Source organism: Armigeres subalbatus, unplaced genomic scaffold (genome assembly GCF_024139115.2).
Source record: "Armigeres subalbatus isolate Guangzhou_Male unplaced genomic scaffold, GZ_Asu_2 Contig857, whole genome shotgun sequence".
Taxonomy (NCBI): Eukaryota; Metazoa; Arthropoda; class Insecta; order Diptera; family Culicidae; genus Armigeres; species Armigeres subalbatus.
In genome coordinates, this window is record NW_026943653.1 from 535,136 (window position 1) to 561,945 (window position 26,810).

The 26,810-nt window shown below is 41.9% G+C and overlaps 1 protein-coding gene across 6 annotated transcripts in view; it reads right to left on the minus strand.

Annotated features, from left to right (window-relative positions):
- Positions 1-26,810, minus strand: part of LOC134204727 (cytochrome b5 reductase 4-like) — a 280,937-nt gene that overhangs the window by 7,631 nt on the left and 246,496 nt on the right. For all 6 annotated transcript variants that reach the window (XM_062679518.1, XM_062679516.1, XM_062679517.1 and 3 more), the window contains 3 exons: positions 16,495-16,710; positions 15,338-16,424; positions 7,400-7,489 (listed from right to left, as the gene is read on the minus strand). In XM_062679518.1, coding sequence (XP_062535502.1) covers positions 7,400-7,489; positions 15,338-16,424; positions 16,495-16,710 — 1,393 coding nt within the window. The remainder of the gene's footprint in view (positions 1-7,399; positions 7,490-15,337; positions 16,425-16,494; positions 16,711-26,810) is intronic.

Sequence of the window (26,810 nt, forward strand, 5' to 3'; positions counted from 1 at the left end):
GGAAATTTTGTTTTATTTGTGGAAATTTTATATTTATTTATTGCTCATACCCTGATTTCTTTATTGGCAATTTTCTATTTTTTATGGGAATTTTCTAATTTTTTAGGGGGAGTTTTTATTTTAGTCCATCCAATATCGAGTAAAATTCGTCCGAAGATGCCCGACAATTGTAGCACACATGTTAGCTACATTGGTCGCAAATTCTGCATCAGCTGGATGAATGCCCTGAATCTGATGCACGAGGCTACCGAACACGCAATTATTGTCACCAGGAATACGCTGCAATTAAAGACCAGATTCCCCGGTTGGACAACGTTTGAGTCGGAAATTCGCACTCAACATGGTTTATCGGGAGCCTGTACAGTACAGTATAATCAAACTTAATTTTATTTTCTTCTTTATCAGGTTAATATCGATCGTTACGCTCCTTGGACGATTGGACAATGCACCGCTCTTCTTTTTCAACGTTTTGCCTTTCTCGTACAACTAAGTTGTACCGAAAGGCTATCATTTCACTCCGAAAACGAACTTTTTATAGAAGCCTCTGAGACCCATAGTATTATATACCAATCGACTCAGCTCGACGAGCTGAGCACATGTCTGTCTCTCCGTGTGTATGTATGTGTGTATGTGTGTGTGTAAGTGTGTGTGTATGTGTGTGTATGTGTGTGTGTATGTGTGTGCACAAAAGCTATAAAAAACATTAGACAACTTTTCGTATAGTAATCCTTAACCTATTTTCTCGCAAAAAGTTTCATTCGACAGGGGACAAAGCCTTGTTGATCACTATTGAATTTTATAACGATCGGTCATTGCGTTTCAAAGTTATGAAGAAAATGATACATCGAACCATATAAACCCCATATAAGGTTGGTGTCTTAACTAAATGCGAGAAAGGAACCACCAACGCTAGGTGGATTAATCTGGGTTTTTTTTTCTTTTTGCCATTTGACATTTTGGAGGATTTTTCTGCTACGGACAAAGATTCAATGTGTATTTGTCGAGATCGCGGGTTGGTTTCCTTACTGTGAAGAGCGAGTATGAGAACATATTTTTGCTTGCTAAACAGTCTGGTTGAAATCGCCGCGTCTGAAGGGTGATGTTTTACCCTGAACAACAGAAGTAGTATTTCATATTGAACCATTAAACGATCTCGGGTTAGTTTCCTTGCTCCAGACAGCGCAAACAATAATTTGCTATGACCACGTAATACTCATGAGGGTGTCGCTAAGTCGGTGGCCTCTCTTAAGTAGGTATCACATCAACAATTCCTTCCTCTCCCTAGTCAGCTATGGATAAACTCACTCACACGAACCACACTGATTTACAATCCAAATCCATCAGCGAACCAACAAACGATTTATACCTACTGAATGTCCCCCCAGGAATAACGGAAACCACAGATAGTGCGAAAAGATATCTGAAGATGAGAATGAACCGATGGTTATTGAGTACAGCAGAAAGCACTGGGTTGGACTCAAAAGATTGATTCAATTTAGACTCAATGATTCGTTTTGCGTCCTGAATCTTGCTGCCGAATGGATTGGGCCTCTCGGTTCACTAACGCTAGAGGTAATATCATGCTAGAGTCTCTAGCGGTACTAAACGTAGTCCTGCTGAACGAAGGCCAAGTGTCAACGTTCAGAGGACCGAATGGCGAGTCTTGCATCGATGTGGCCTTCTGCAGCGTTGGATGGACGGTGGAGCCTGAATGGAGGGTTCACGAAGGGTATACTGTTAGTGACCATCAGGAAATACGTTTTAGGGTCAGATATACCTCCAACAGAACCACAAGGCGGGTCAGTAAAGCTGATCTAGGAAGACGTGCCTCTAAGTTCGACCCAGAACTGCTGGAAGAATCACTACGGTGGGAAAACCGGGCTCTAGGCCCTCATGGTGATGAGTTATCCAATGTAACAATGTATTCTAACACGAGCATGTGACGTGCCAATGCCCAGGAGGACAATGCCAACCGGCAAACGCAATCCGGTGCCCTGGTGGACGAGCACAATAGCTGATCTTCGCAGAACCTGTCTTAGAGCTAAAAGATGGTTGCGACGTGCTAGAAGCAAAGCGGACAGGCTAGAAAAGACGTCGTGTGCCAAACAGCGAGCAGAGGCCTGAACTACGAAATCAAATGTAGTAAGAGAGCCTGCATTGAAGAGCTGTGCAGGATGGCCAATAATATTCCATGGGGGATGCATACAGGATAGTGATGGCTAGGACCAACAGCACACCTCCTGAGAAGTCCCCGGAGATGTTAGCCAGGATCGTTGAAGGTTTGTTCTTGAAGCATGACTCACCAGACTGCCCCGTCACACCGTACGAGTCAGTGAACCTGGTACCGCCAGTGACTAACGATGAGCTTATCGCCGTTGTAAGAAAACTTAAGCTAAATAAGTCATTTTATGTGACGTTAACTTTCATCATGTTTTATGCTTTCTCCGAAAACTAGAACTAATATGCTGGCCAATGGTGGCTGTAGATCGAGAATCCATCTAAACTACACAGAGATACGCCCATTTCCGTAAAAACGGTACCGGGAACATGATGAAATGATAACAGATCGGAATAATGCAAATATGACTATCTGACTTCATGGCTTTGCGAGACGATGATTACAGAAACATTTCCAGAATGATAGTGTCTACTGCCACCCTTGTAGCAGGGCCTTCCAGGAGGGGCCGGTTTTGGCACCATCTGGAACTTTGCATATATGGGTGTCGAAATTCATGTTTTCCCAAGACGATGAATTTAGGATTTTTATTAGGGCTGCAAAATGGTGGGTTGACATCAAGGAAGGAGCGCCCAACAGAGCTCTGGTCCCCACAAGTCCCTATCTCACGCTTCCACGGGTCGTCCGATGACAAAAGACCGCCAGCTAAGGGTTGTGTACTTAGCTGGTGGTGCAGCCTGGGCACGGTTGTCCTTCTGACATCAGCTAGAGTGAGAAGGTACGCCTCGAGCGTCTGTTCACCAGGAGGTGCGGCTCAAACAGCGTCTGCCTGGTACCCAGCGGCTGATTAACGAAATGCTGTATCGCGTCAGCTATACCTAAGGTGGCAGCCTCATCATCGCGATGTAGGTAACGCGACCCCGGTAAGGTAGCTTACTGAAGCCTCTCAAATACCACGAAAAATGGAGATAGAAGAAAAAGAGTTATTTTTGGCAACCGACCCGGCAACGAAATAAGGACTATGATTGGAAACTCGGTACCTGGAATGTCAGGACCCTAAATGAACCTGGACGAGTGAGCCTTCTGGCTCGTGAACTGCAGAAGGTTGGAGTGAACGTGGCTGCTATTCAAGAAGCCCGATGGCCTAGATCCGGAGAACGTGAATTCCGAGCCGTGGACCCCACGACCAATACTGCATTCAAGTATAACATCTATCACAGCGGCGGTGAAAAAGCAGAGCATGGAGTTGGTTTCGTAGTGATGGGCAAGCAGATAAAGCGAGTGATGCGGTGGAAAGCCAACGAATCTGTGTGTTGAGGATACGGGGCAAATTCTTCAATTACAGCCTAATCAACGTTTACGCACCGACAAACGATAAATCCGACGACGTGAAGGACACGTTTTATGAATGTCTTGATAAAGCCTATGGAGTGTGCCCAAAGCATGACGTGAAAATTGTTATCGGAGACGCTAATGCTCAGGTCGGTAGAGAGAACTTTTTCCGTCCCATAATCGGTAGGGAGAGTTTTCACTCCGCTACCAATGACAACGACCTACGGCTAGTAAATTTTGCTGCTGCCAGAGGGATGGCCATCAGTAGCACCTACTTTGCACGAAAGAACATCCGAAAGCACACCTGGAGACACCCAAATGGTGAAACTTGCAACCAGATAGACCATGTTCTGGTGGATGGGCGCCATTTCTCGGATGTTATCGTTGTGCGGACATTCAGAGGTCCGAACATTGACTCTGATCACTACCTCGTTGTCAGTAAAATTCGATCACGGTTGTCAACTGTATCGAACGAAAGATCACAGCGAACAATGCGTTACAATATCCAGCGATTGTCGGCGGAAGGAGTATCGGCTGAGTACCGCCAGAAGCTCGACGAACGGATAAGTGCAATCAACGTTAGCGACAACATCAACGATCTATGGGAGTCAATCCATGGAGCGGTGAGCACAACAGCACGAGAAGTGGTAGGCACTGCACAGAGGCGACCCAGGACGGGTTGGTTCGATGCGGAGTGCCAGAGAGTGACGAACGAGAAGAACGTTGCCAGAAGCCGGATGTTGGTGTCAGGTACCCGATCGAATAGAGATCGGTACAAGGAAGCAAGAGCAGTCGAAAAACGAACCCACCGCAGGAAGAAAAAAGAGTACGAAGAACAAGTGATTAGTGAGGCGCAGGAAAAAATGGAGCAGAACGATATGCGGAGGTTTTATGAGCCTGTCAATGGCGTGCGGAGAAAGACAGCGCCATCTCCCGTCATGTGCAACGACCAACAAGGGAATTTGCTGACAGATAAAACTGAAGTGGCTGCCAGGTGGAAGCAACACTTCGAGACTTTGTTGAATGGAGGAAGTGACGGTGCATCGGAGAACAGAATAAATATTAGCGACGATGGACAAGCTGTGGAATCACCTACACTAGATGAGGTTAAAAAAGCTGTCAAAGAGCTGAAAAACAATAAGGAAGGACCAGCTCCCGGCTGAACTTCTCAAACATGGCAGTGAGCAGCTTTACGAAGTTCTGCACCGTATTATGTCGAAAATATGGGAAGACGAGGAAATGCCTGCTAGCTGGTTGGACAGCCTCATTTGCCCTCTCTTTAAGAAAGGGCACAGACTGGAGTGCGCCAATTACCGAGGAATAACCCTCCTTAATTCGGCGTACAAAATTATGTCCCGTATTCTGTTCAACAGATTGAGACCGCTTGAAGAGTCCTTCGTCGGCGAATACCAAGCAGGTTTTCGTGAGGGCCGATCAACGACGGATCAAATGTTTACCCTGAGACAAATCCTTGATAAATTCCGGGAGTACAACTTGCAGACACATCATCTGTTTATTGATTTCAAGGCGGCGTACGATTCAGTGAAACGGAATGAATTATGGCAAATTATGCTTGAACATGGTTTTCCGGCGAAACTGATACGGCTGATTCGTATAACGTTGGACGGATCGAAATCAAGTGTAAGGGTTGCGGATGAAATATCGACGTCATTTGTTACCTTAGATGGATTAAAACAGGGTGATGCACTCTCGAATCTACTGTTCAATATAGCGCTCGAGGGAGCGATTAGGAGAGCTGGTGTGCAAAGAAGCGGTACCATTATCACAAAATCGCATATGCTCCTGGGATTTGCGGACGATATAGATATTATCGGAATTGATCGCCGTACCGTGGAAGAGGCTTTTGCGCCTTTTAAGAGGGAGACAGCGAGGATTGGACTCACGATCAATACCAGCAAAACGAAGTACATGGTCGCTGGCAATCAACGTGGGTTCATTAGTGGTGGTGGTAGCGAAATAGTGCTGGATGGTGAAAAATTTGAAGTGGTAGAAGAATTTGTGTATCTTGGAACATTAGTGACGTGCGATAATGATGTTACCCGCGAGGTGAAAAGGCGTATTGCAGCTGCAAATAGGGCTTATTACGGACTTCGTAACCAGCTTAAGTCCCGTAGTCTGCAAACGAAAACAAAACTCGCGCTGTATACTACTCTGATTCTTCCGGTGGCTTTATACGGCCATGAGACATGGACGTTAAAGGAGGCTGATCGGAGAGCTCTCGGAGTGTTTGAGCGTAAGGTACTGCGGACAATACTTGGCGGTAAACAGGAGAACGGTATCTGGCGGCGTAGCATGAATCACGAATTGTACCAGGTGTATAAAGGGCTGGATATTATTAAGCTTATACAACACGGCAGACTACGGTGGGCTGGTCACGTTGTTCGTATGCCGGAAGAACGACAAGCGAAGATAATATTTAGTAGAGAACCCGGAAGAGGCCGCAGGCTTCGTGGAAGGCCGCGTACACGATGGCTTTTTGCAGTTGAAGAGGACCTGAGGGCGCTCAATGTTCAGGGCGACTGGAAGCGATTGGCCCAGGATCGAGTCCAGTGGAGAAGGATACTCCATTCGGCGTAGGTTCATCGAAGAGCTGTAGCCCATCATGTATCAAGTATCAAGTAAGTATTAGAGATATATTTTGAGGACTGTAAGACTCTTTGGCCAATTTGTAACAGGTTCCGGAAGTTCTGCGAAAGTGACATTTGTTCAGGGTATATGGCCAATCCCGTATCGTTTTCACGAAAATGGCCATATCTCTGCGTATACCTAACGGATTTTCGATCTGCAGTCAGCATTGGTCAGCATATTAGTTCTAGTTTCTGGGGAAAGCATAAAACATGATGGCAGTAAACGTCATATAAAATGACAAGCAGCAGAAAAAATGCATTTTTAACATACCCTCGGAAAACCCGGAACACCACCGGTTGCCAAGGACCAATCAGAGATTTGCATAAGGTCAGTATACTAGAAGAGTTTCCGCGTCCGATGTTCCCAGTTTGATCAGAATCGGATCATTCTACGCAAAGTTATGCTGATTTGAACTTTGACAAATTTTTGCCTATCTCAACCTTTTTGTCTAACCCCTTTATCTTCGATAAATCCGATGGAACTAGAATCAACGGGATAGAAGGGGCGATTCCCACGACTTTAATCCCCGCCGCTGTCATATACCCAGACGAAGAAGTGATCGGAAAGCGAATCTTTCAACAGAATTAGGCAACAAATTTGCCAACAAATCCGCTACAATGCAAGGGACATTTCTCGTTTAACTTTTCAAAAGGACCTAAATAACATTTTTTTCATGATTTAATTTGAATACAACAATCAATAGCTTTCAAGTTGTTCTGTTGATTGCGCTTTTCAAATTAATTCATGTTACTTAGGTCCTTTTGAAAAGAGATATTAACCGAGATTTATTATTAAGCAGACAGAATACCCTTTTGATCATCTCTTCACTACTGTTCAATTGCATCCGAATAAGCAATTATGTCAAATAAACAATTGCTTACCATTAAGACGCTTTTAGGGATGATCGATATATTAAAATCTAACGTGCGCAAATTTACGCACCAATAAGAACTAAATATTGCTCAATAGGCGTGAACATATTTTCGGTCATCTGCTTTAGTGCATTGAGTTCGAAAATAACAGCCTTCATTTGTTACGTTTTTTACGTGGGTGATATTAAAATCTGCGTATATCATCGTCATCGAAAAGAAAATACTCTAATTTCAAATACAGGATGTTTCCCAATACAAACAATATAATCAAGAAGCTACACTATCTCTACCTTGAACGAGAAACACAAGAGCCAACGCATGAATATAAATGGACTACACCATCTCATTAAATTTGACAACACAAATTTACCTTTTGTCCCTGGCGCATAAATTATCCAGCATCTCTCGGCACCAGATGTCCCCTTCGGTTTTGTTGAAGTACAAAAGGCTTATGGATTCCCTGTTTTAGTATAAATAGATAAGAAGAGATATTGTTGATTAATTTGTCGCAAAATGTGGTAAATTGTTCTGCAAGCCATATCATGCCGGACATCGGAAGGTTTTGTTTCATATGGGCGTTTTTCGTTTGTAAAAGAGTAGGTATGGAATATCAAAGTACATACACCTATTAGTTGGGCGAGTTATACGAATGACACGCTTGAAGCAGAATTCTGCTACTGTATCTGTTCTATATGATGAATGAAATTACGGGAGACAAAAACGGTTGGTAAAAGGACAGAAATGTGAAAACTTTTAATAATGGTTGTGTATAAAGTATAAATATATGTAAAATATGAACAAAACATGTATGAAGAGATACTTATTTTGTTCTTCTTTCTTCTTTGGCATAACACTCACACCCTCCACTAAAGTCGATTAGTCGACTAAAATCTCAATGTCATCTCATATATTCAATTCAATAAAGGAGTAGAAAATGTCTAGCCTCTAGCTGACTAATTATTCGAGAATGTAATTCTCTTCTTTTAATCACAACTTCCAATAAAGCAGTAATGTTTTACACTATTTCAGAGTATAGAGATAATTATAGGAACCGGCAAGCAAATGATCCTGAAAAGCAGAAAGTGGAAAATATCGAAGACAATGCTGCTGCACCACAATTTGACAGACGAGTCAGTTGAGCATGTTGGCACAAAACATTAGATTCCATGAGCAACGCAACACTGAACATCATATCTAATCTAATCATATCTAATTTTTGATCTTAAAATTTTACATCCTAATATGCGTTTAGTCTGGACCATCCCATCCTACTTCTTAAATTGTAACGAAATTTATGGCTGACATGTGAATTGGTACGTGCATATGATTTGAGCTTCAACGAGTCGACGTTCAGTGCAATTTATACAGATCCGCTTATGCGATATACCAACTGCCAAGGGAGAAGGATATGCATGCATGCATAGCTAAGGATTTCAGCCGGTGTTGCTGGTCGTCGTTGAAATGACATCCTTTTCACCTCCACTGATCTTACTTGACATGGTAGGGGCGAGGCGCACCAGAAGCAGAAGGTTTCTCTCCACACAATGCTATTGTGCTTTTATTCGGGTACCTACAAGAATGTGCGGGGGAACCGAACCGAAGTAAAGCAGAACCCAGCAGCAACGTGTTGTCGTTATGGGCTTCTTGTTGTGTTTGGGGCATGATGCGAGAAATCGAGGAATCCATAGACGTTACATTTTCAGGACAAAAGAAATGTTTTCGTTTCGGATTTGTAGAACAACTGAAATAAGCTGCATAATTTTTTGTTGAAACGTGAAATCGTAAACGGATTATGCTGGCATTTGCAAAGACGATTTTAGAGAGTTTGTGACGAGTCACGTGTTTGAAATATTTTAAAGACGATTAATTTTTCCTTTGATAAACTAATAATTTGAATCCAATAGGGTAAAAGTTCCGATAGTCGTGGGTGTTCCTATAGCTGCGTAGTGCTGTTTGTTATATGGGTAACAAGCGAATGGAGCTCTATTGGTTCAAACTATAATTAATTGATGACCTTTGGAATGAATATTTATGATGAATATTTAAGGTAAGCCAATTGAAGTATGTGTGGTATGAATTAGTCTATACCGTGGATCAGTCTATAGGAAAGCTCTTGCACACTCTGTGCATATAAGGTACAGCCTTTACTGCTGTCAGTCGTCAAGAGGATTCTAAAGTGCAAGGACATCGAGCTGTGTTGGGTGATTCTCGGTTGCAGTTCAAGCTACATATTTGGCGATCCTGCCAGGAGTATGATTCTGTTTACTGTAGCAAAAATGGAGAATCACCCAGCACAGGCTTGCAGTGATGGTGTGAAAGGGGTTTTTCTACTACTCATCCGAGAGTGCTAAGGAGTGTTTTGTTTTGTTTTGTGTTTTGCTTTCGTGACAGCGGTGTAAGTAGTGTCGGTAGTGAAAATCCATAACAAATTAAGTATGGTGCAGTATGTTTATGCATAGGTAGCGGTAGAGAGAGTAATGCGTTGTAGAGGTGGAATCTAACTTGTTTACTTCAGCCATGAGTGGGGGTAGTTGCATAGCAATTACATGAGCCAACATTGTTGTCATTTTGAAGGAATATTGATAAATATTCAAGTACATACTTGCTGATCTCTGGATTTGACACTGAGACTGATTATCAGGGTGAAGTGGAAGAGCAAAGTTTTGGAGGGGTCGGACTAGTTTGAAAAACTAAAATGCCCGGCCCCATGGATTTATAATTATCGTTGCTTCCGTTAGACCCAACATAGAAATTCACAGAGTGTTGGCGAATAGGTAGTGTTGTAGGTTACTTTGGGAATGGATTTTTTTTAAACAGATATTATCGGTTGGAGTTGGACTGGGGTCGTGGGATCAAACCCCACCGAAGGGGCGGTTTCCCTCCAATACCTTTTCCGAACTAAATCTATCACATGTTGTACATATGCATAATCAAGTTTCAGACATAGTAGTTATTATCGGTTGTTTATTTCTATTATTGGGATTTCAAGTGGGTTGAGGTGTTGAGTTTGCGACTGGTCCTGCCAGATAGACAAACTGGGCAAACAAAAATAAACAAAATAATTGTGTTTGTTGTTAGGTTTGTTTTATTGGAAAAGCACAGTTTAGTTGCTGTATGCTTTTCCTGGTTGGGAATGTTAGCGTTGTAAGTAGTTGAAGTTACCGCTTTGTGGATGGGAAAACATCGGAGTGGAGGCTCGGGATCGGGATCGGAATGATTGAGCAATAAAGTGATGGAAGCGGATCGGGATGACCGCGAAATTGAATGAAGGAAGCGGATCGGGATGACCGCGCAATGAAACTTGAGAAGCGGATCGGGATGACCGCGAAATTGAATGAAGGAAGCGGATCGGGATGACCGCGCAATGAAATGTAGGAAGCGGATCGGGATGACCGCGCAATGAAACTTGAGAAGCGGATCGGGATGACCGCGATTGTAATGTAGGAAGCGGATCGGGATGACCGCGCAATGGAATTTACGGAGCGGATCGGGCTGACCGCGCAATGGAGTGATGGAAGCGGATCGGGATGACCGCGTAATTAAATTTAAAAAGCGGATCGGGATGATCGTGCAATGGAATGCGCACTGAGGTATTAGAGGCGGATCTGGAAGACCGCCAAATAGATGTGTATTGGATGACTTGCGATGTGCGCGGCAAGTGTTGAGAACAAATAAAAATGATTGCGAAATAAGCTTGATTGGTAATTTTTTGCTTTGAACTGTAGGATGTAGATTGGATATGGATTGAATCTTGAATTGGAATTGAATTTGGATTCTGTTAAGATTTGAATTCGAATTTTAATTGAATTTGGCTTGCATTCTGATTGAATTTGGATTGGATTTAAAATCGGATTTGGATTGGATTCGGATTAGCTATAGATTGGATTTGGGTTGGATTTGAATTGGATTTGGATTGAATTTGAAATGAGTTTGGATTTGGATTGGATTCGGATTGGATTTGGATATGGATTTAGTTTAGAATTGGATTGAATTTGGATTGGATTTGGATTTCGATTAGGATTGGATTTTTGTTGGAGTTGGATAAAATTTGAATCGTATTTGTATTGCATTTGAATTGGATCTGGATAGGACTTGGAACGGAGTTGGATAAGATTTGGATTGAATTTGGATTGGATTTGGATTGAAATGGGATTAAATTTCGATTGGATTTGATTAAATTTGGATTGGATTAGAACTGGATTGGATTTAGATTGAATTTGGATTTGTATTGGATTTGGATTGGAGCTGGATTGGAACTGGATTGGTGTTGGGTTGGATTTGGATTGGAGTTGGATTTGGATTGGATTGGATTGGATTTGGATTTGATTTGGATAAGATTGGATTTGGATTGGATTGGAATTAGATTGGATTTGGAATGGATTGAAATTAAATTGGATTTGAATAGGACTTGGATATGAATTGGATTTGAATTAGATTTGGATTGGATCTGGAATGGATTTGGATTGGATTCGGAATGCATTTGGATTGGACTAGAATTGAATTTAAATCAGATTTGGATTGAATTTCGGTTGAAATTGGATTTAGAATGAATTTATATGAAAACAAAATATATAAAAACTTAGTGGTAAATTGCTGTAGCTTCGAAATAGCGTTTGTTTAGTAATGAAATAACGGCACCTGTGAGAGTACAGATAAAGGATAATGTGGTAGATATTTTTAGCAATGACTGTTAGATAAAAATGTGTTGTTCGATTCCAGTATGAATATTGGATCTATTAGATTGTCGTACTAGTTTTGAACCAGTATGATGATGATGATGATTCACAAAAGAAATGAAAAAAAAATGAAAGGATGTATGGATACGAATGTGTGTGCGTGTTGATTTTCGGATGCAAGCAAAGCGCGGACTACGCATCGTCTGTGACGACTGTGACGAGAGTATGAGTGTTGGTTTCTGTTGAACATGTATGAAGTTCGAATTCTACGATTGCAAAGAAAATTCATTCTGTTGGCTAACATTGAGCGGATCGCACGCACGGAGTTGGCGTTCTCGGTTACGACACTTAGGATGATATTTTATGTTTGTTTAAAGATTTTGTTTGTGCCTCATTGTATGGTGTCCTTAGTCCTATAGTCACCCGAATTTCAGTTGCTATTGGCTTCTGGTGACAACGACGATAGAGCTTGATCATATTGTGAGGCCATCAAGAACGTTGATGAATACCTACAGCCATTGACCATTCTCCCTTGATGAACATAATCTTTCACACATTTCTTAAACTTACAAAGCAGCCCTAGCCTTCCTCATCTAATCGCTTATGTCGATTTTGGAATCGCCGTCTGGCGCCATTTGACTGCCAAGAAGCTTCCAACCTTTTTTACTAATTTCCCGACTACTATAAACCTGGAAGAGGTCGTCGTGTTCACATCCAACGATTTGGTTTTGTTTAGGTTGATGACTAAGCCTTCCGACAAGGAATGTACGGCAAGGTCATCGAGCTTACTCTGCATATCATACCGCCGTTGAATTAGGACTGCAAGTTTTTCACCCAATTTGAAGTCGTCTAGCAGCTCGCGGTTTGCCACACTAACTACGACCCGGATGGCATCGAACAAGTTCCCCTTGTGCATCGCTCTACATTAGAGGGCCTGTTACTTTCCCTCGATTAGGTTGATGATTTTCTCGCAATCCATTTTGCGTATCATTGTGATTATTTGGTCGAAAAATTTCTCGTAGTCATTGAAACAAAATAAATATACTCTAGGAATCCGTTGCCCGATACATACACCGGATTATAGGTAGATCATGCCGAGATGGTGGTGGACCGGCTGGCACTTGGAAAAGTTGTTCGAATAGCTTGAACCACCTTTTCAGCTGGCCAATTGAGTCGATCAATAACTAACCAGTCGCGTCGTTCCCAGTCGTGAGATATCGTAGAGGCGACGAATGTCGCCAGTTGCTGTGGTTTTCTCATCTTCGGCAAGATATTCCGCCCACTCTCGCTTGCCCCATCGACATGAGTGCTTTACTTTATTTTGCAGAGTTGAATGTTGTTGACGGGCTTAGATTCCCGCTCCTTTGGTTTTTGTTCGCTATCGCGGTTTTGACTTCTCTTCATTATCCAATCTTCCTTCAGGCCTCATCGGTGATGTATAGTATTCTCTGGGTAATGTGCAAAAGTCTGGTAGCAAGCCTCGGTATAATCTACTGTATTGTCGTGTCTATATTTTCTGCTAAGAGGAATAAGTAAGTGAATGGTTTCATATTTTTTCCCGAAAAGCATAATAGTTGAATTTAAAAAAAAACATATATCGCAAGTCTCAAGCCAATAAGCACTGATTATGAGAGAAGAGGGAAGATGTGTGGTATGAATTAGTCTATACCGTGGATCAGTCTATAGGAAAGCTCTTGCACACTCTGTGCATATAAGGTACAGCCTTTACTGCTGTCAGTCGTCAAGAGGATTCTAAAGTGCAAGGACATCGAGCTGTGTTGGGTGATTCTCGGTTGCAGTTCAAGCTACATAAAGTACAGACGTGGTGTAAGCCAAACAAAAATGTGTTGAACGAGCTTAGTTCCTCCACTATTGGATCTTCTAATCCTTTAACATCCAGATTGTTAGATTTGCATCAAACTGTCATAGAAAACAAGTGCTGATGGTGACGATTCTGAAAGCGTCAAAAAAGTGACTGGCGTGTTTTGGTATAAAAAATATAAAAACAGACTGCTTATAACTTAATATTTGCTGTTTTAAACTACCGATAAAGTTTAATTAATCAGATAAACTTTATAGAATTTTATCTGCATAAAGCTTGTTCAGTACTCTACACAAAAAAAATACTTTAGATGTTCTTTCAGAAATATGTTCAGGAGTTCCTTCAGAAAAGCGATTTTCAACATTTACCTCCTATTAAATTCGTTGTAAATAAAAATAAGTTTAACGCATAAGTTGTCTGAAATTTTCGATGATCTGTTTATACATACTTGCAGGACATAAGGAAGCTTCCGAACCTCTCAAAAGGAGGCCTCCGAACCTCTCAAAAGGAGGCCTCCGAGCCTTTTGAAAATATGCTTTCGTGGTTCTTGAAGGGAATCTTCCGAGCCTCTTAAAGGGAGGCTTCCGAGCCTCTTGAAAGGAGGCTTCCGAGCCTCTTGAAAGGAGGCTTCCGAGCCTCTTGAAAGGAGGCTTCCGAGCCTCTTGAAAGGAGGCTTCCGAGCCTCTTGAAAGGAGGCTTCGAGAGCCTCTTGAAAGGAGGCTTCTGAGTCTCTTGAAAGGAGGCCTGAGCCTCTTGAAAGGAGGCTCTGAGCCTCTTGAAAGGAGGCTTGAGGCCTCTTGAAAGGAGGCTTGAGCCTCTTGAAAGGAGGCTCTGAGGCCTCTTGAAAGGAGGCTGGAGGCCTCTTGAAAGGAGGCTTGAGGCCTCTTGAAAGGAGGCTTGAGCCTCTTGAAGGAGGCTTCCAGGCCTCTTGAGAGGAGGCTTGAGCCTCTTGAAAGGAGACTTCCAGGCCTCTTGAACGGAGGCTTCAGAGCCTCTTGAAATGAGGCCTGAGCCTCTTGAAAGGAGGCTTCCGAGCCTCTTGAAAGGAGGCTTCCGAGCCTCTTGAAAGGAGGCTTCCGAGCCTCTTGAAAGGAGGCTTCCGAGCCTCTTGAGAGGAGGCTTCCGAGCCTCTTGAAAGGAGACTTCCGAGCCTCTTGAAAGGGGGCTTCCCAGAATTTTGCAAGAACGCTTCCGAGCCTCTTGGAAGAAGGCTTGCGAGCCGCTTAAAAAGTAATTTCTTGTGAGAATGCTTGCGAGTCTCTCGAAAGGAGTTTTGCAGCCTTTTTAAGGAGGTTCGGAGCCTCTTGAAAGGAGGCTTTCGAGTCTCTTGAAACGAGATTGCCGAGCCTCTTGATATGAGGCTTCCGAGGCTCTTGAATGGAGGCTTCCAAGCCTCTTGAAAAAAGGCTTTCGAGCCTCTTGAAAGAGGCTCGAAAGCCCTTTTTTAAGAAAGAAAGCTTTCGAGCCTTGAAAGTAGATTTTAGAGCTTCTTGAAAGGAGCCGGAAAAGAATTCGATTCTCGTAGAAAGTTTACGGAATTCAAGTATGAATTTTAATGATTTTTAAAAATTCATTGCTATGATAAGGATAGTTTAAGCATTAAATTGGAACAGGTAGTAACTTATAAAGTAGAATGGCATGAACTGCTCGATGAGATTTCATAACATATGATAACAAATCAAATATTAAGGTGTTATGACCAAAGTAAACACATGGAAAAGCTATCGCGATATATTTTTTTTTCTCTAATTCTTCCTTCCGATGTACGATGCAGACCAACAAACTCTTCAAAAAAAAGTATCATACTTACATTTTATTACTACTCCGCTCCAGCAGGTAGCATAGTAAGGCTAGCATCGGCGTGATCCCACTGCCGGCGGCTAGTAAGGCAATTCGGTTGTGATGTTTGAGCTTGGCGAGTGGGAAGTTCCCACTCGGTTGCGAGATCTGTAGCGAAGTGGCCAGCGGAACCGGCCTCGTCAGGTGCTCGGAGAGGCCCCCCAGCAGGTAGGTTTTAACCAGCAGAGGAACAAACGTCGGCGGACAGTTCGTCGGGATGGCAATCGAGGGTACGGGAGTAAAGCTACGCGTCAGGACCTGCCCGCTTGCGACGGTACCCGTTACGGAGATGTGGTAACCGATAGGAATACTTTGTAGGATGGAATTGTTTTTTGGCCGGAGAAGCAATGCACAGGAGTCGTGCGTGATTTCGATTCGGGTTGCCACGTCGTACTCGTGCAGCTCCATGGGGTAGTTTTCCGTCCGCTTGTACTCCATTTGTCCGTAGTTGGTCCACAGACCTGGGAGGAGCTTGTTGAAAACAAGTTCTACCTTACCGGCTTCCAACGATTGTCGAACTGTACAAGGCCACTGGAGATTGTTTGCCACTTGGAACTGGTACCGATGGAGGACGTTTCCTTCGAGGAAGATTCGAACGCTGAACTCAAGGTTATTGGCGAACTCTACAACAACAGCCGGGTTACAGAGCGCTTTGGTGTAAAAAATGAACGTGACTTCAGCCGTTTTTTGAAGCCAATCGAAGCGAGGCACAACGGGGGGAGCTTTTGCGGGGGAATTTTCGTTGGAACTACTTAAATCTCGATTTTCCGAGAAAACCTTTGCTGGGGCTGCGGGTGTCGTGGGAGTAACAATTACCGAAGGCTTGCTAGGAGAGGGTGGCTTTAGGAAGGATAGTGATGGTGAAGGTGGAGGCATTTGATTGCTTGGGGATTTCGAGGAGTTTTCTGGTTCTTCTGGCACTAGTTTTAGTATGCCGGTGCTTCGCAGAGGACCGATGTAGCACTTGGCAAGGAGGGATTCATAGTTAACCCAAGCATGTACTTCGTCAAACAGGTTGGTGGCGTCTTTTCCGGCACCGCGCATCAGTTCATCAACACCTGGTAGGAAAAAATAATCAAATTTGTATAATTTACTAAAGCTTAATTGAATGAATTGAATAAGTCTTACCCCCAGGATGAAAGTCCAGATAGCTGGTCACGTTGTAGACCTTCCCCCGAATGGCCATCCACATGTCGCCCGGTTTGTTGTGTATCGCCAGTTCCGAGTGCTGCACCGGTCTTACTCGACCTCCCGTTCCGGCTAGATCGGCTCCGGAATTACCCAACCGGATCCAGTCCATCAATGAATGGCCTGGTTTGAGGGCTGTCTTGTTCCGCGGGTTGCCTATCGAAAGCAATGGAAAAGAGAGAAAAAAAATACGATAACAAATGATGGAGTAGCAATTTATTGCTGATTCTGTCCTCATGATCTCATGGCTTGTTGGTGGATTAGAGTAAAATGGGGTGAAAGTATTGGTGGGGTAAAAATAAGTTTTAAAATTCAAGAAGTAAGACAAACTTCTATGATTATTAAGAAACTATTATTACAATCCAGTTAATCCAGCAGAATTGCAGAAATAGTTTCGGAAACCTTTTCTATGCTTAATCCTTCACTTTTTTTGGTTTTTGTAATATTTATCAGATTTAATGATAATCTATTGTATTATTTTACTTTTTGTTAAAAGATGAGCCAGGCTGCAAGTTTCTCAAATAAAGACAATAATAATAATAATAATTTTTGTATTGCGGATCTTTCCAAAATTTTCCATTTTGCGGATTCCGCAAAGTTCTTCCGCAGCTGTCAAAGTTCTACCGGAAGCCTGCAAATCTTCAAAACACTGAAACAAAAACCTGGTATTTGGCGTTGTCATCGTAGAGTACCATGCCAAACAGCAGAGAAAAAGTATGAAGTGACAGCTGCGGTAGTTTGAATATTCAACCGGAAAGAGGAAAGTTTTCTCTGGAACAGCAATACTGTATCGAGTTTGTCATTGTGAACCAATAAATTGGGTCCGACTTTTTGACGTATTGGGGTATACTTTACGATTGCGAAAATCGGGGACCGTCACGAAAATGTGATAAACTTTGAACTTTAATATCTCAGCCGTTTCTCGATGGATTTTCAATTTTTTTGGACCATTCGATCAAGGATGAGTCAACGCTTCTTTGTATTCATATGAAAATACTATTTTTTTAAAACTATTTATTATCGATAATTGATAAAAAGTTTAGAAATAGGTAAACTAACCAATCACGTACATGCATCACTGGCACAGACATCAAAAATCAATCACTTGCGGGTTTGGATCTAATTCTCAGTTTGAACAAGATTTCACGCAAAGCGGACGCATCAAAGCGATCGCAGCGGAACGGACACAGCATCACGGAGGCACTGGTAACATTTTCAACGGAAATCCATCGCATTGGTGGTGGTGGTGCTCGATGTGTTGCTGCAGATCATTCAACCTCAACGAATCAGCATTTCATATGAAGAACCCTTACCAGACCATAAAAATAGCACTGTGGCGATCCCGCACCGCCAGTGCCGATGCTGAAAATTTATTACAAATTGTGGTGTCAGTTAGTTGGAAAGGAGCATTGGGAAGAGAAAATTGGTTCTTCTCAGGACCAACATTTTATGGAAAGCAAGAGTTAATTGCGAAAATGAACTGTTTCGGTGGCATCGGGTTTGGCGTGGTAGCTTGGTTACTGTTAGTGATTCCATCCATTCAAATTTACTGCATCTTCTCCCTTCGAGGCGCTATCAAATTCGCTATTTATGATTGAGTTTTGTACTTTGAAGAAAGATTATTTCGGATAGTCGGATCAACCTTCTTTTGTATAAAATCAATGAAGACGCCACCTCTGTGGAAACTATCTACAGCAACCACCCATCGGTGAACGTCGCTCGGACAGACAGATGCCAAGAGATGCCCTTCATTAATCGTTATGAGTGCACATTATATTTACCCCCATTCAGATCACAAAGGGACGGGGCTAACGGGCTTAATTTATTTAATACAAGAAAGCTGCTTTCCGGCGCGCGCGAGCCATTTTGATCGGGATTCCGCGGAAAGAGCGGAATGAGCGGTTCGAGAAAATTTGATGCAGTGGAGCGGACACAGCAGCACGAAGGCGTGGGTAGCAGTGGCAATGCTGAAAATTTATTTCAAATGGTGGAGACTTAGCGAAAAATCATCAAGTGGCGGTCGGACAATTTCAACGCAAGGTGCCGACAAACGTTTGGATGCAGTTAGTTATTGGAAAGACGCATTGTGAAAAGAAAATTGGTTCTTCTCAGGACCAGCATTTTATGGAAAGAAAGAGTTAATTGCGAAAATAGATTGTTTCGGCGGCATCGGGTTTAGCGTGGTAGCTTGGTTGCTGTTAGTGATTCCACCCGTTCAAATTAATTACATCATCTCCCTCCGCCGCGCTATCAAATTTGCTAGTTACGATTGAGTTTTGCACTTTAAAGAAAGTTCATATCGGATTGTCGGATCAACCTTCTTTTGTATGCATAAAGACCTTTTTGGAGGACACCATCCACAAAAATGGCCGAAATAAAGGAGAAATATACAGAATCAGAAGTTTATTTATTTGCAACGTTTGGTTTTCGCCCGCGATGTAAGCGTACGTGGCAAAGTAAGGATTGTGATGTCCCCAACTGAAAGCCAGTCGAGTGGCTTCAGCGGCCGATGAGTCAAGTTAATTCCATGGTTAGACCATCCAACTGGGAAAAAATATTCGACTTCTTGATTCAGTTGGTCTCCGAGCAGTTTGCTCAATGTTAACAAAACGACACAAATTATTATGGCAAATACCATCAATTTCGAATAGCTACGTACTCCTACATCACCTTTGCGTACAACCCGATTGTAGCACACTTGTCATATACCAGTCACTGCGACTTATATGCGACTAAATCCAGTTACATTGGAGTTGCTGCAACTAAATCGGTCCGAACTATGCTACTCGGCTACACCTTTGAGAGTTGGTATAAGCTATTTCTCGAAGGGTATACATAGCGGTACCTTAATCTAAAGAGGCTTTACATTAAGCTTGAGAAAATATCTGAATAAAAAATGACTACTTCATTTCTTCTCAATAGAAATGGAGCAGAAAGTCATGCACTAAACAAATGACACGGGTATACTACAAAAGTTCAATGAAATGGACGCAGTGGTTCATCCCGAACAAAAAAAAATTCCATACTCACTTCCGTTTTTCAGTACTCGCTTCTCACTGTAGGCTAGATGTACTAGTTGTGGTTATAGCACCAGTTGTCGCACTAGTGCTTTATATGCCAAATAATCAATCAAATCACCGCAAACCAAGTTCATATCGATAAAGCATATTCATATGATACGATCAAACCTTTGATCTCCTCCAAAACAAGCAAAGCATAATTGTAAAAATGATTTTGCTTAATTTTTGATTGTCCTTGCACCAGTTAAATCGCACTAGTGGTCCCTATTTGGCCAGTCCCATAAGAAAACAATGGGATTTGCCAAATAAGGAACCAAAATTAAGAATAGTGCCACAACTGGTGCATGCGTTCCTATTATGGATTAATCAATTTTGATGATTATAACAAATTTTATTGTGGTTTTCACAGCTGTTCTAAGGAGCAGGAAGTAAAACCTTTCGCTTGATATATAAAGTCCACCCACATGCCTTTTACTTATTTTTAAAAAATAGTTGTTCTTATGTATGGCGACAATTGGTACACCCACCCTACTTATTTCGAATATTTCATTTCTCACTTATCAGTTCTCGCTGTTCACTATTCACTTCGAACATTTCATTTCTCACTTCACTTAATAAGGAAACAAATTTTAACTACTCGGCCAAACGGTATTCGACCAAATATAAATGTGTTCCCCATCTCGAAACCTCCCTAACTCGATGGTCTCTTCAACATCGAGTAAGGGAGAGTTCACTGTAATTCAATGCTTTTAGAAGGTTATATAGAAGCGTTAACTCTTTCCTGCATTCGATAAAAAATAATCAATGAAAAGCTGAGATATCAACATTCAAAGTCAATCATATTTTCGTAACGCTCCTCAAATTTCTCAATCGCAAACAATAGCAAGCTTTTGGGGAAGAAGCAAGTACAGGATCTCTTCAAACAGCATTCTCTGAATAAAGGCACAGATGGAATCGATCGTGTGATTCTGACCCTGGATCAGACCATCAAACCAGCCGAATAAAAGAATCTGTTGCTGGCCGATGCTGGGCAGAACACGCGTTGAACATAAAGGACTCTACAATGTTATGAAAACTCATATGTGAATATGTACGTTATGTGGAAGATATTGATTTGGAAAATGTATTGGAGCTAACCACTTTCCCTTCGATGGGACTCGAACCCATGAATCGAAGGGAAAGTGGTTACCTCCAATACATTTTCCAAATCAATATCTTCCACATAACGTACATATTCACATATGAGTTTTCATAACATTGTAAATTAACGTCCAAGTCGGGTGGTTTAATCCCCGGAAATAGGCAATTACCTTTGATTGAAATAAAGGACTTGCTGCAGCTCACGCAGGGCAGAATCCAAATTCCCGAATCTCTACCAGCGAAAGTGGAGTCGAAAGTCTCCGAGCGATCGCCACCACAATGCAGAAGAAGCCATTTTCAGCGAAGGTCAGCAACAATGCCGAACAGTAGTGTAACGCGAAGAGCCACCAAAGAATCCCACTGCCGCAAATACTTCAAAGGTGGACATTTTGCTCGGGAGTGCGTGTCGAAGTTCTCCTGTCAGTTTTGCAAGGGTAGACACCGTTTACTGCTGTGCTTCAAGAGTGTAACCGTTTGGTTCCAATTTTGCTTGTTGGCTCCACCACAAGTCCCTAATTTTCCCTTCCCCTGAACATGCCTCTGAAAAAAGGAACGACGATCACTCAATCGCTGTAAACAATACAGTGAGTGAATGTTTGTTCCGCTTTCATGCGTACCCTAAATTGACAGTATTGAATGTCAATTTAGTTTGAGTATGGGTAAAACATCAACACCCCTGTAGCTTTAATGCCTACTCACAGATGGAGCGCAGGTGAAATGTAGAATAGGGTGTGTCGTCAGAATACATATATGTGTAAGTTTCGAAGAAACGGCTTTTCATATAAAAGACGGGGGATTCGATGAGAAACCTTCCTTTCTAACTGTGATTCTCGAACGGAGTCGAAGTGCGCGCGTGTGTAATTTTCGTTTCGAGGTTAGATTTTAGAACCTCTGTTTTGTGAAAGCTTATTGTTTAATGTTGTTCTTTTCTATAGTTCAGGTCCAGTTTGAAAGTCCGATCGTTGAAAGAAAGTGTTAGTAATTTGAAACGATTAAAAAGAGGGTTAGTGTTTGTTAGATTTTGTTAAAACTGTGTATGATTAATGTGTTAAAATTCTAGTCAAGGACGATAGTACAACGAACCAAAAGCTTGTCCACAAAAACACATGTTAAAAACAATAAGAAAAAGGTAAAATGAACAAAACAAAAAGTGAAGAGAATAGGGTTAGAACAGGACGTCACAGGGTATTAATTCTGGGTGCACAGGTCCGTTCAAGGGGCCTTTTTCTTGTGATCTCTTTTCATGTTCGGCAACGGTGGAACCTGGTGGCACGATTAATCTCGGCTACAGTACGGCAGTCGACCTCAGCACGGTAAGCTGGCCGATGGATACAATTCCGGCCATTCTTCGCTCTCGACGCCGCTGTGAGCCCGTTCAACTTCCGCCATTGCAATCCGTCTCACGAAAACGTGAATTCGCCATAATGCCAGGACCACCAAGCTCCGAGTGCGCTGTGCATAACCCCATTCATCGAAGTAAACCCTCCGTCCGGCCTTACCACGAACTTCCGGCCGATGTTTCCCGAATACCACGAACGGTACCACGAGGACCAGCCTACCAACTACCATCGAAAGCTTTCGCACCGATCATCGAGACCCCAGATCCGGATCCGGCAAACAAATAGCTAACAGCAAGTATACCCTATGTGACGTCTTTAATAAACATTGTTAATTAGTATGTAGAAAACCATGGTATTTGATTATTAGGAAGTGCAGCCCTTGAATCGTGAGTATTTCACAAACTTTGTTTTGTATGCGTCCCCGGGTTCACCAAGGAACCATCATGCCTCGCCTTTCGAGTGATCCAGTGGTAGCAAGACAATTATCTTCCCTCCTGTGTTCTGATTCCGCTTTGTTCTTCAATCGCTCGCAACATCCGTGGGAGGTTAACTTTATTGAACTCCTGCTTCGAGATAAAGACTGCTGTTTAGAGTGTGTACGAGGTGGAACAGTCGATAAACGACCCTCAGATACCTGGGGTGGCATTGTGCATCTCGATTCGAACGTAATTCTATCGAGTCGAACATGTTTGGCATTACGGGTTTCGATTCGATCTCGAAAACGACTCATCGTTCTAGTATGCTCGAGGAGGTATTAGAATAACGAGATGTTTTGGCATTATGGAAACTCGATAGCACACTGAAAAACGAATGAAAAACACTCGTCACCTTTATAGCTTTCGAATGTTGTTCGAGATTTCTTTCTTGCTGAAAGTTTTTTATTACATTTGTTATTATTTCTCTATGAAAAGAGAATAAATGTTTTATTATTGTCTCTTGAGGAAAAGAATGTCATTACCTACTTTTATAGTTTCCAGAAAATATGCAATCTCTAATTATTCTGAAATCTGCGTAAAAACGACTTCAACTAAAATCGTTTTTTTTTAGTTTTCACGTATTTTTTGACGATTTCGATAAATCGCGTGAAAAATCTACGAGGAAAATCTGCGTAAAAACGTGTATATTCCAAAATCTACGTAAAACAGATGAGTTAATTAAAAAAACGCGCATGAGATGACCCAAGTGCATTTAACTGAAACACATGGAAACATCAAAGTAATTTATTATCGAATCCTTCTTTAGCTTTAAATTATTTGGCTCAAAATTGGATCTGTGGCATAAACTCGAATAAACATAAAACTTATAATTTGTGTCGTAACAATATTTCAATTTACAAAACATATCGTATCGGCATAATGTTTAATCGGTTGCAACTGCTCAATAAATAATATTGCTTTTTATAGTCATTGAGCACGATTTGCTTGTTTATCGAATAACTGGCAATTCATGCCCTGAAAGATGCCTTTCCAACAGTCAACATGCTACACGCAGATGAAATTACTCTTATTCTCTCTGTTTACTCACATTCGCCATGCGCTGAAGGTTGTCTCTCCAGCGGGCGGCATACTAAACACGGAGACAGCTATCTCTTATGGGCCAAACACAATTGATACGTTTGCGTGCGTTTTGACAGTTTTTCCATGGGAAAACTGTCAAAACGCACGCAAACGTATCAATTGTGTTTGGCCCATTATTCTCTCTGTTTACATTTCGTTTGACAGAACATACTCGATTGAGCTAGTACAGCACCATTCGAAATCTTGTACTGCGACTGAATGAAGTCGAACGAAATACATAATGCCGCATTTTTTTCGAAACGAATCCAAAAACTTACGAATCGAGTGATTCGATTCGAGATGCACAATGTCACCCCTGATCCGTGAGCTAGCGAGTTTCAAGAGAGGAGAACGCAAGAGTAGCCAAGGAGATCGACTTCAGTAGGGAGTCCAACACAGGGTAGCATAAGCGTAAATACTTCAGCAGGGAATTCAACTTCTTTCAACGTGGCGTAGTGTGTTGCATCTCAAGTTTTCTTGGCTACAGCTATCGTAATGATAGAAGACGACATCCCAAGTAACATTTTAAGATTTATCAAGCTCTATAAAAGGTTTTCATATGGGTTGTCGATATCCGGAACGGTCGGAGTGCAACTTTATTTCCGCCAATCTGCGCCAGGCGAATAATGTTTCCGTATAGACGAATCCAAGTAAAAATAAGAAGAAGACACACGACGGTGTTAACTTTGACAGATCCTACAGCTCAGCATAGGGAGATCATTTTAAAATGCTTATAATAAATTCTAGGCAAATTGTAATTAAAATCTGATTGATGTACGGTACAGAAAAAGTTCCGAATTACATATCTGGAAGCTTATCTCAATTTTTTGAATTTTTTCCAAAAATGTATCTATCATACAGTTCGGAACTTTTTCCGTATCATACATCAATCAGATTTTAATTACATTTTGTCTAGAATTTATTATAAGCATTTTAAAATGATCTCCCTATGCTGAGCAGTAGGATCTGTCAAAGTTAACACCGTCGTGTGTCTTCTTCTTATTTTTACTTGGATTCGTCTATAGAAAGCCAACATCCCGATACAGGGCCAATGTCATTTATTTTATACAGGTCCGGTTGAGCGTGCCTTTTGTTCGTATTAGTAGCCCAAAAAGAGTAAACATTTCTGATCAGCTGATTGCTGACGTCAAACTCACACCAAATTTCATTCATGAGGTGTGAGATTGACGTCACCGTTCTTTTGTTCCCGGCACCCGTGCCACCGCCGTCGTCGTGCGAAACGAACACTGTTACTGATTCCGACATTTCACGAACACGTTTGTGCTGTCTCGCCCGAACCTGTATAAAATCCATAACATTGATACAGGGCATCCTGCAGTTTGGAATAAAGGTATTGCACAAGACGAAACATGGGCGTAGCCAGGATTTCGAGAAAGGGGGGGGGGGGCAACTTTTTTGGTCTTCTAAATCGTAGTTTTATAGTAGTTTTATAAAAACATATGAATATTAACACATGAAACCAAATCCAAACCAAATCAAAACAATAATGATTAAAACAATAATGGATTTAAAAATGCGTGATTTATTGCTCATCAGATATTTTTAAATACCTAAAGTGAGAAAAATATTAACTAACTTAGTATTCAGAAGAATATAAAATCGGCTGTAACAATTATTTTAAAAATCCTGCATTCTTCCATAAGTTTAGGAAAACTAGAACCATACATCTGAATTTCGAAACAAATCCTCTCTGAAATAATATTTATTATAAAATAGGCAGAAAAATCAATATGCAAGCTTTCTCCAGGAATTCCTTCGACAATTGCTCCTGGCATTCTATCCGAAATTCTATCAGGGATTCTTTAGGAATGCCTCCAGCAACTTCTTCGGCAGTGTCTTCAGGAATTCCACCATAAATTTTGCCGGGAATTGATTCGAAAATTCCACCATTATTTAGTCCAAGAAAATCTTCACGAACTTCTTTATAAGTTCTGCAGAATTACCTGCAATAATTCAAATAATTTCGTGCTGTTTCCCATAATTTTTAAGAATAAGAATATTCCGTTGAAAATCCGCAGAATTGCCAGTAAACATTCCTGAGAATTTCACGAAAAATCTTCGAATTTCTTGTGTAAATTCCAAAAAGTTTTCCGTGAATTGTTTCGAATAATTTCTTGTGAAAATTTCAAAGAATTTCTCCAGGAATTCCACCGGAAATTTATACAGAAATTATACCGACAATGAAATCAACAATGGAATTTTCGGAGGAATTCCTAGATTAATTCGCAATGATATCCTGAAAGAATTCCGGTGGAAACTTCAAGATTTCCACTGGGAGATCCTTCAGGAGTTTCTCCGAAAATTCCTCCTGGAATTCTTCCAGGAGTTCCACCGGCATTTCCACCAAGAATTTCTCTAGGATTTCCTTTGAGAATTATTCCGGTAGTTCTATCGGCAGTTTCTCTGAAAATTCTTTCGGCAGAATTTATTTAAGCTTCTTCAGGAATTTATATAGATTTTCCACCAGAAGCTCCTCCGAGAATTTCTCTGCGAGCTCCTCAGGGAATTCTCCGGGAGGTCCTCTGACGATGATGATGGTCCAGCTACAAACCCCAAACAAAGGTTTCAGCTAGACGAGATTTGTCTATAAGATGAATTATCTTGTTTCCGAGAATGCTTCTGGTAGTTTCCCCGGGGTTCCTTTGAAAATTCTCCCGGGAGTTTCTTCAGAAATTCTTCCATAAAATTCCTTCGAGAGTTCCTCCGGGAATTCCACCAGCAATTCATCCAGGAGTTTCTCCGGAAATTCCTCCGGGAGTTCCACCAGAAGCTGTTCCAGGAAATTATTCAGGCTTTTTTCGGGAAATCTTTTAGGCTTTCTTCAGAAATTAAGCTAGAAATTCCTCCCGAAGTTCTTCCGATAGTTTCTCTGGGAGCTCATCCGGGAGGTCCTCTAGGAATTGTTCTAGGAGTTCCTCCTGAAATTCCTGCAGGAGTTCTTACGGGAGCTCCTCCGGCAGTTCCTTCGGGAATTCCTCCGGGAGAATAGCATAGCATAGCTACGGTGTACTTCCGGGAGATCCACCAGCAGTTTCCCTCCGGGAGTTTCACCGGCAGTTTCTCCGGGTGTTTCTCTGAAAAGGAACTCCCGGAGGAACTCCCAGAGTAATTTCCGGAGGAACTCCCAGGGGATTTTTTATACGAATTTCCGGAGAAATTATCAGAGGAATTCTCGGAGG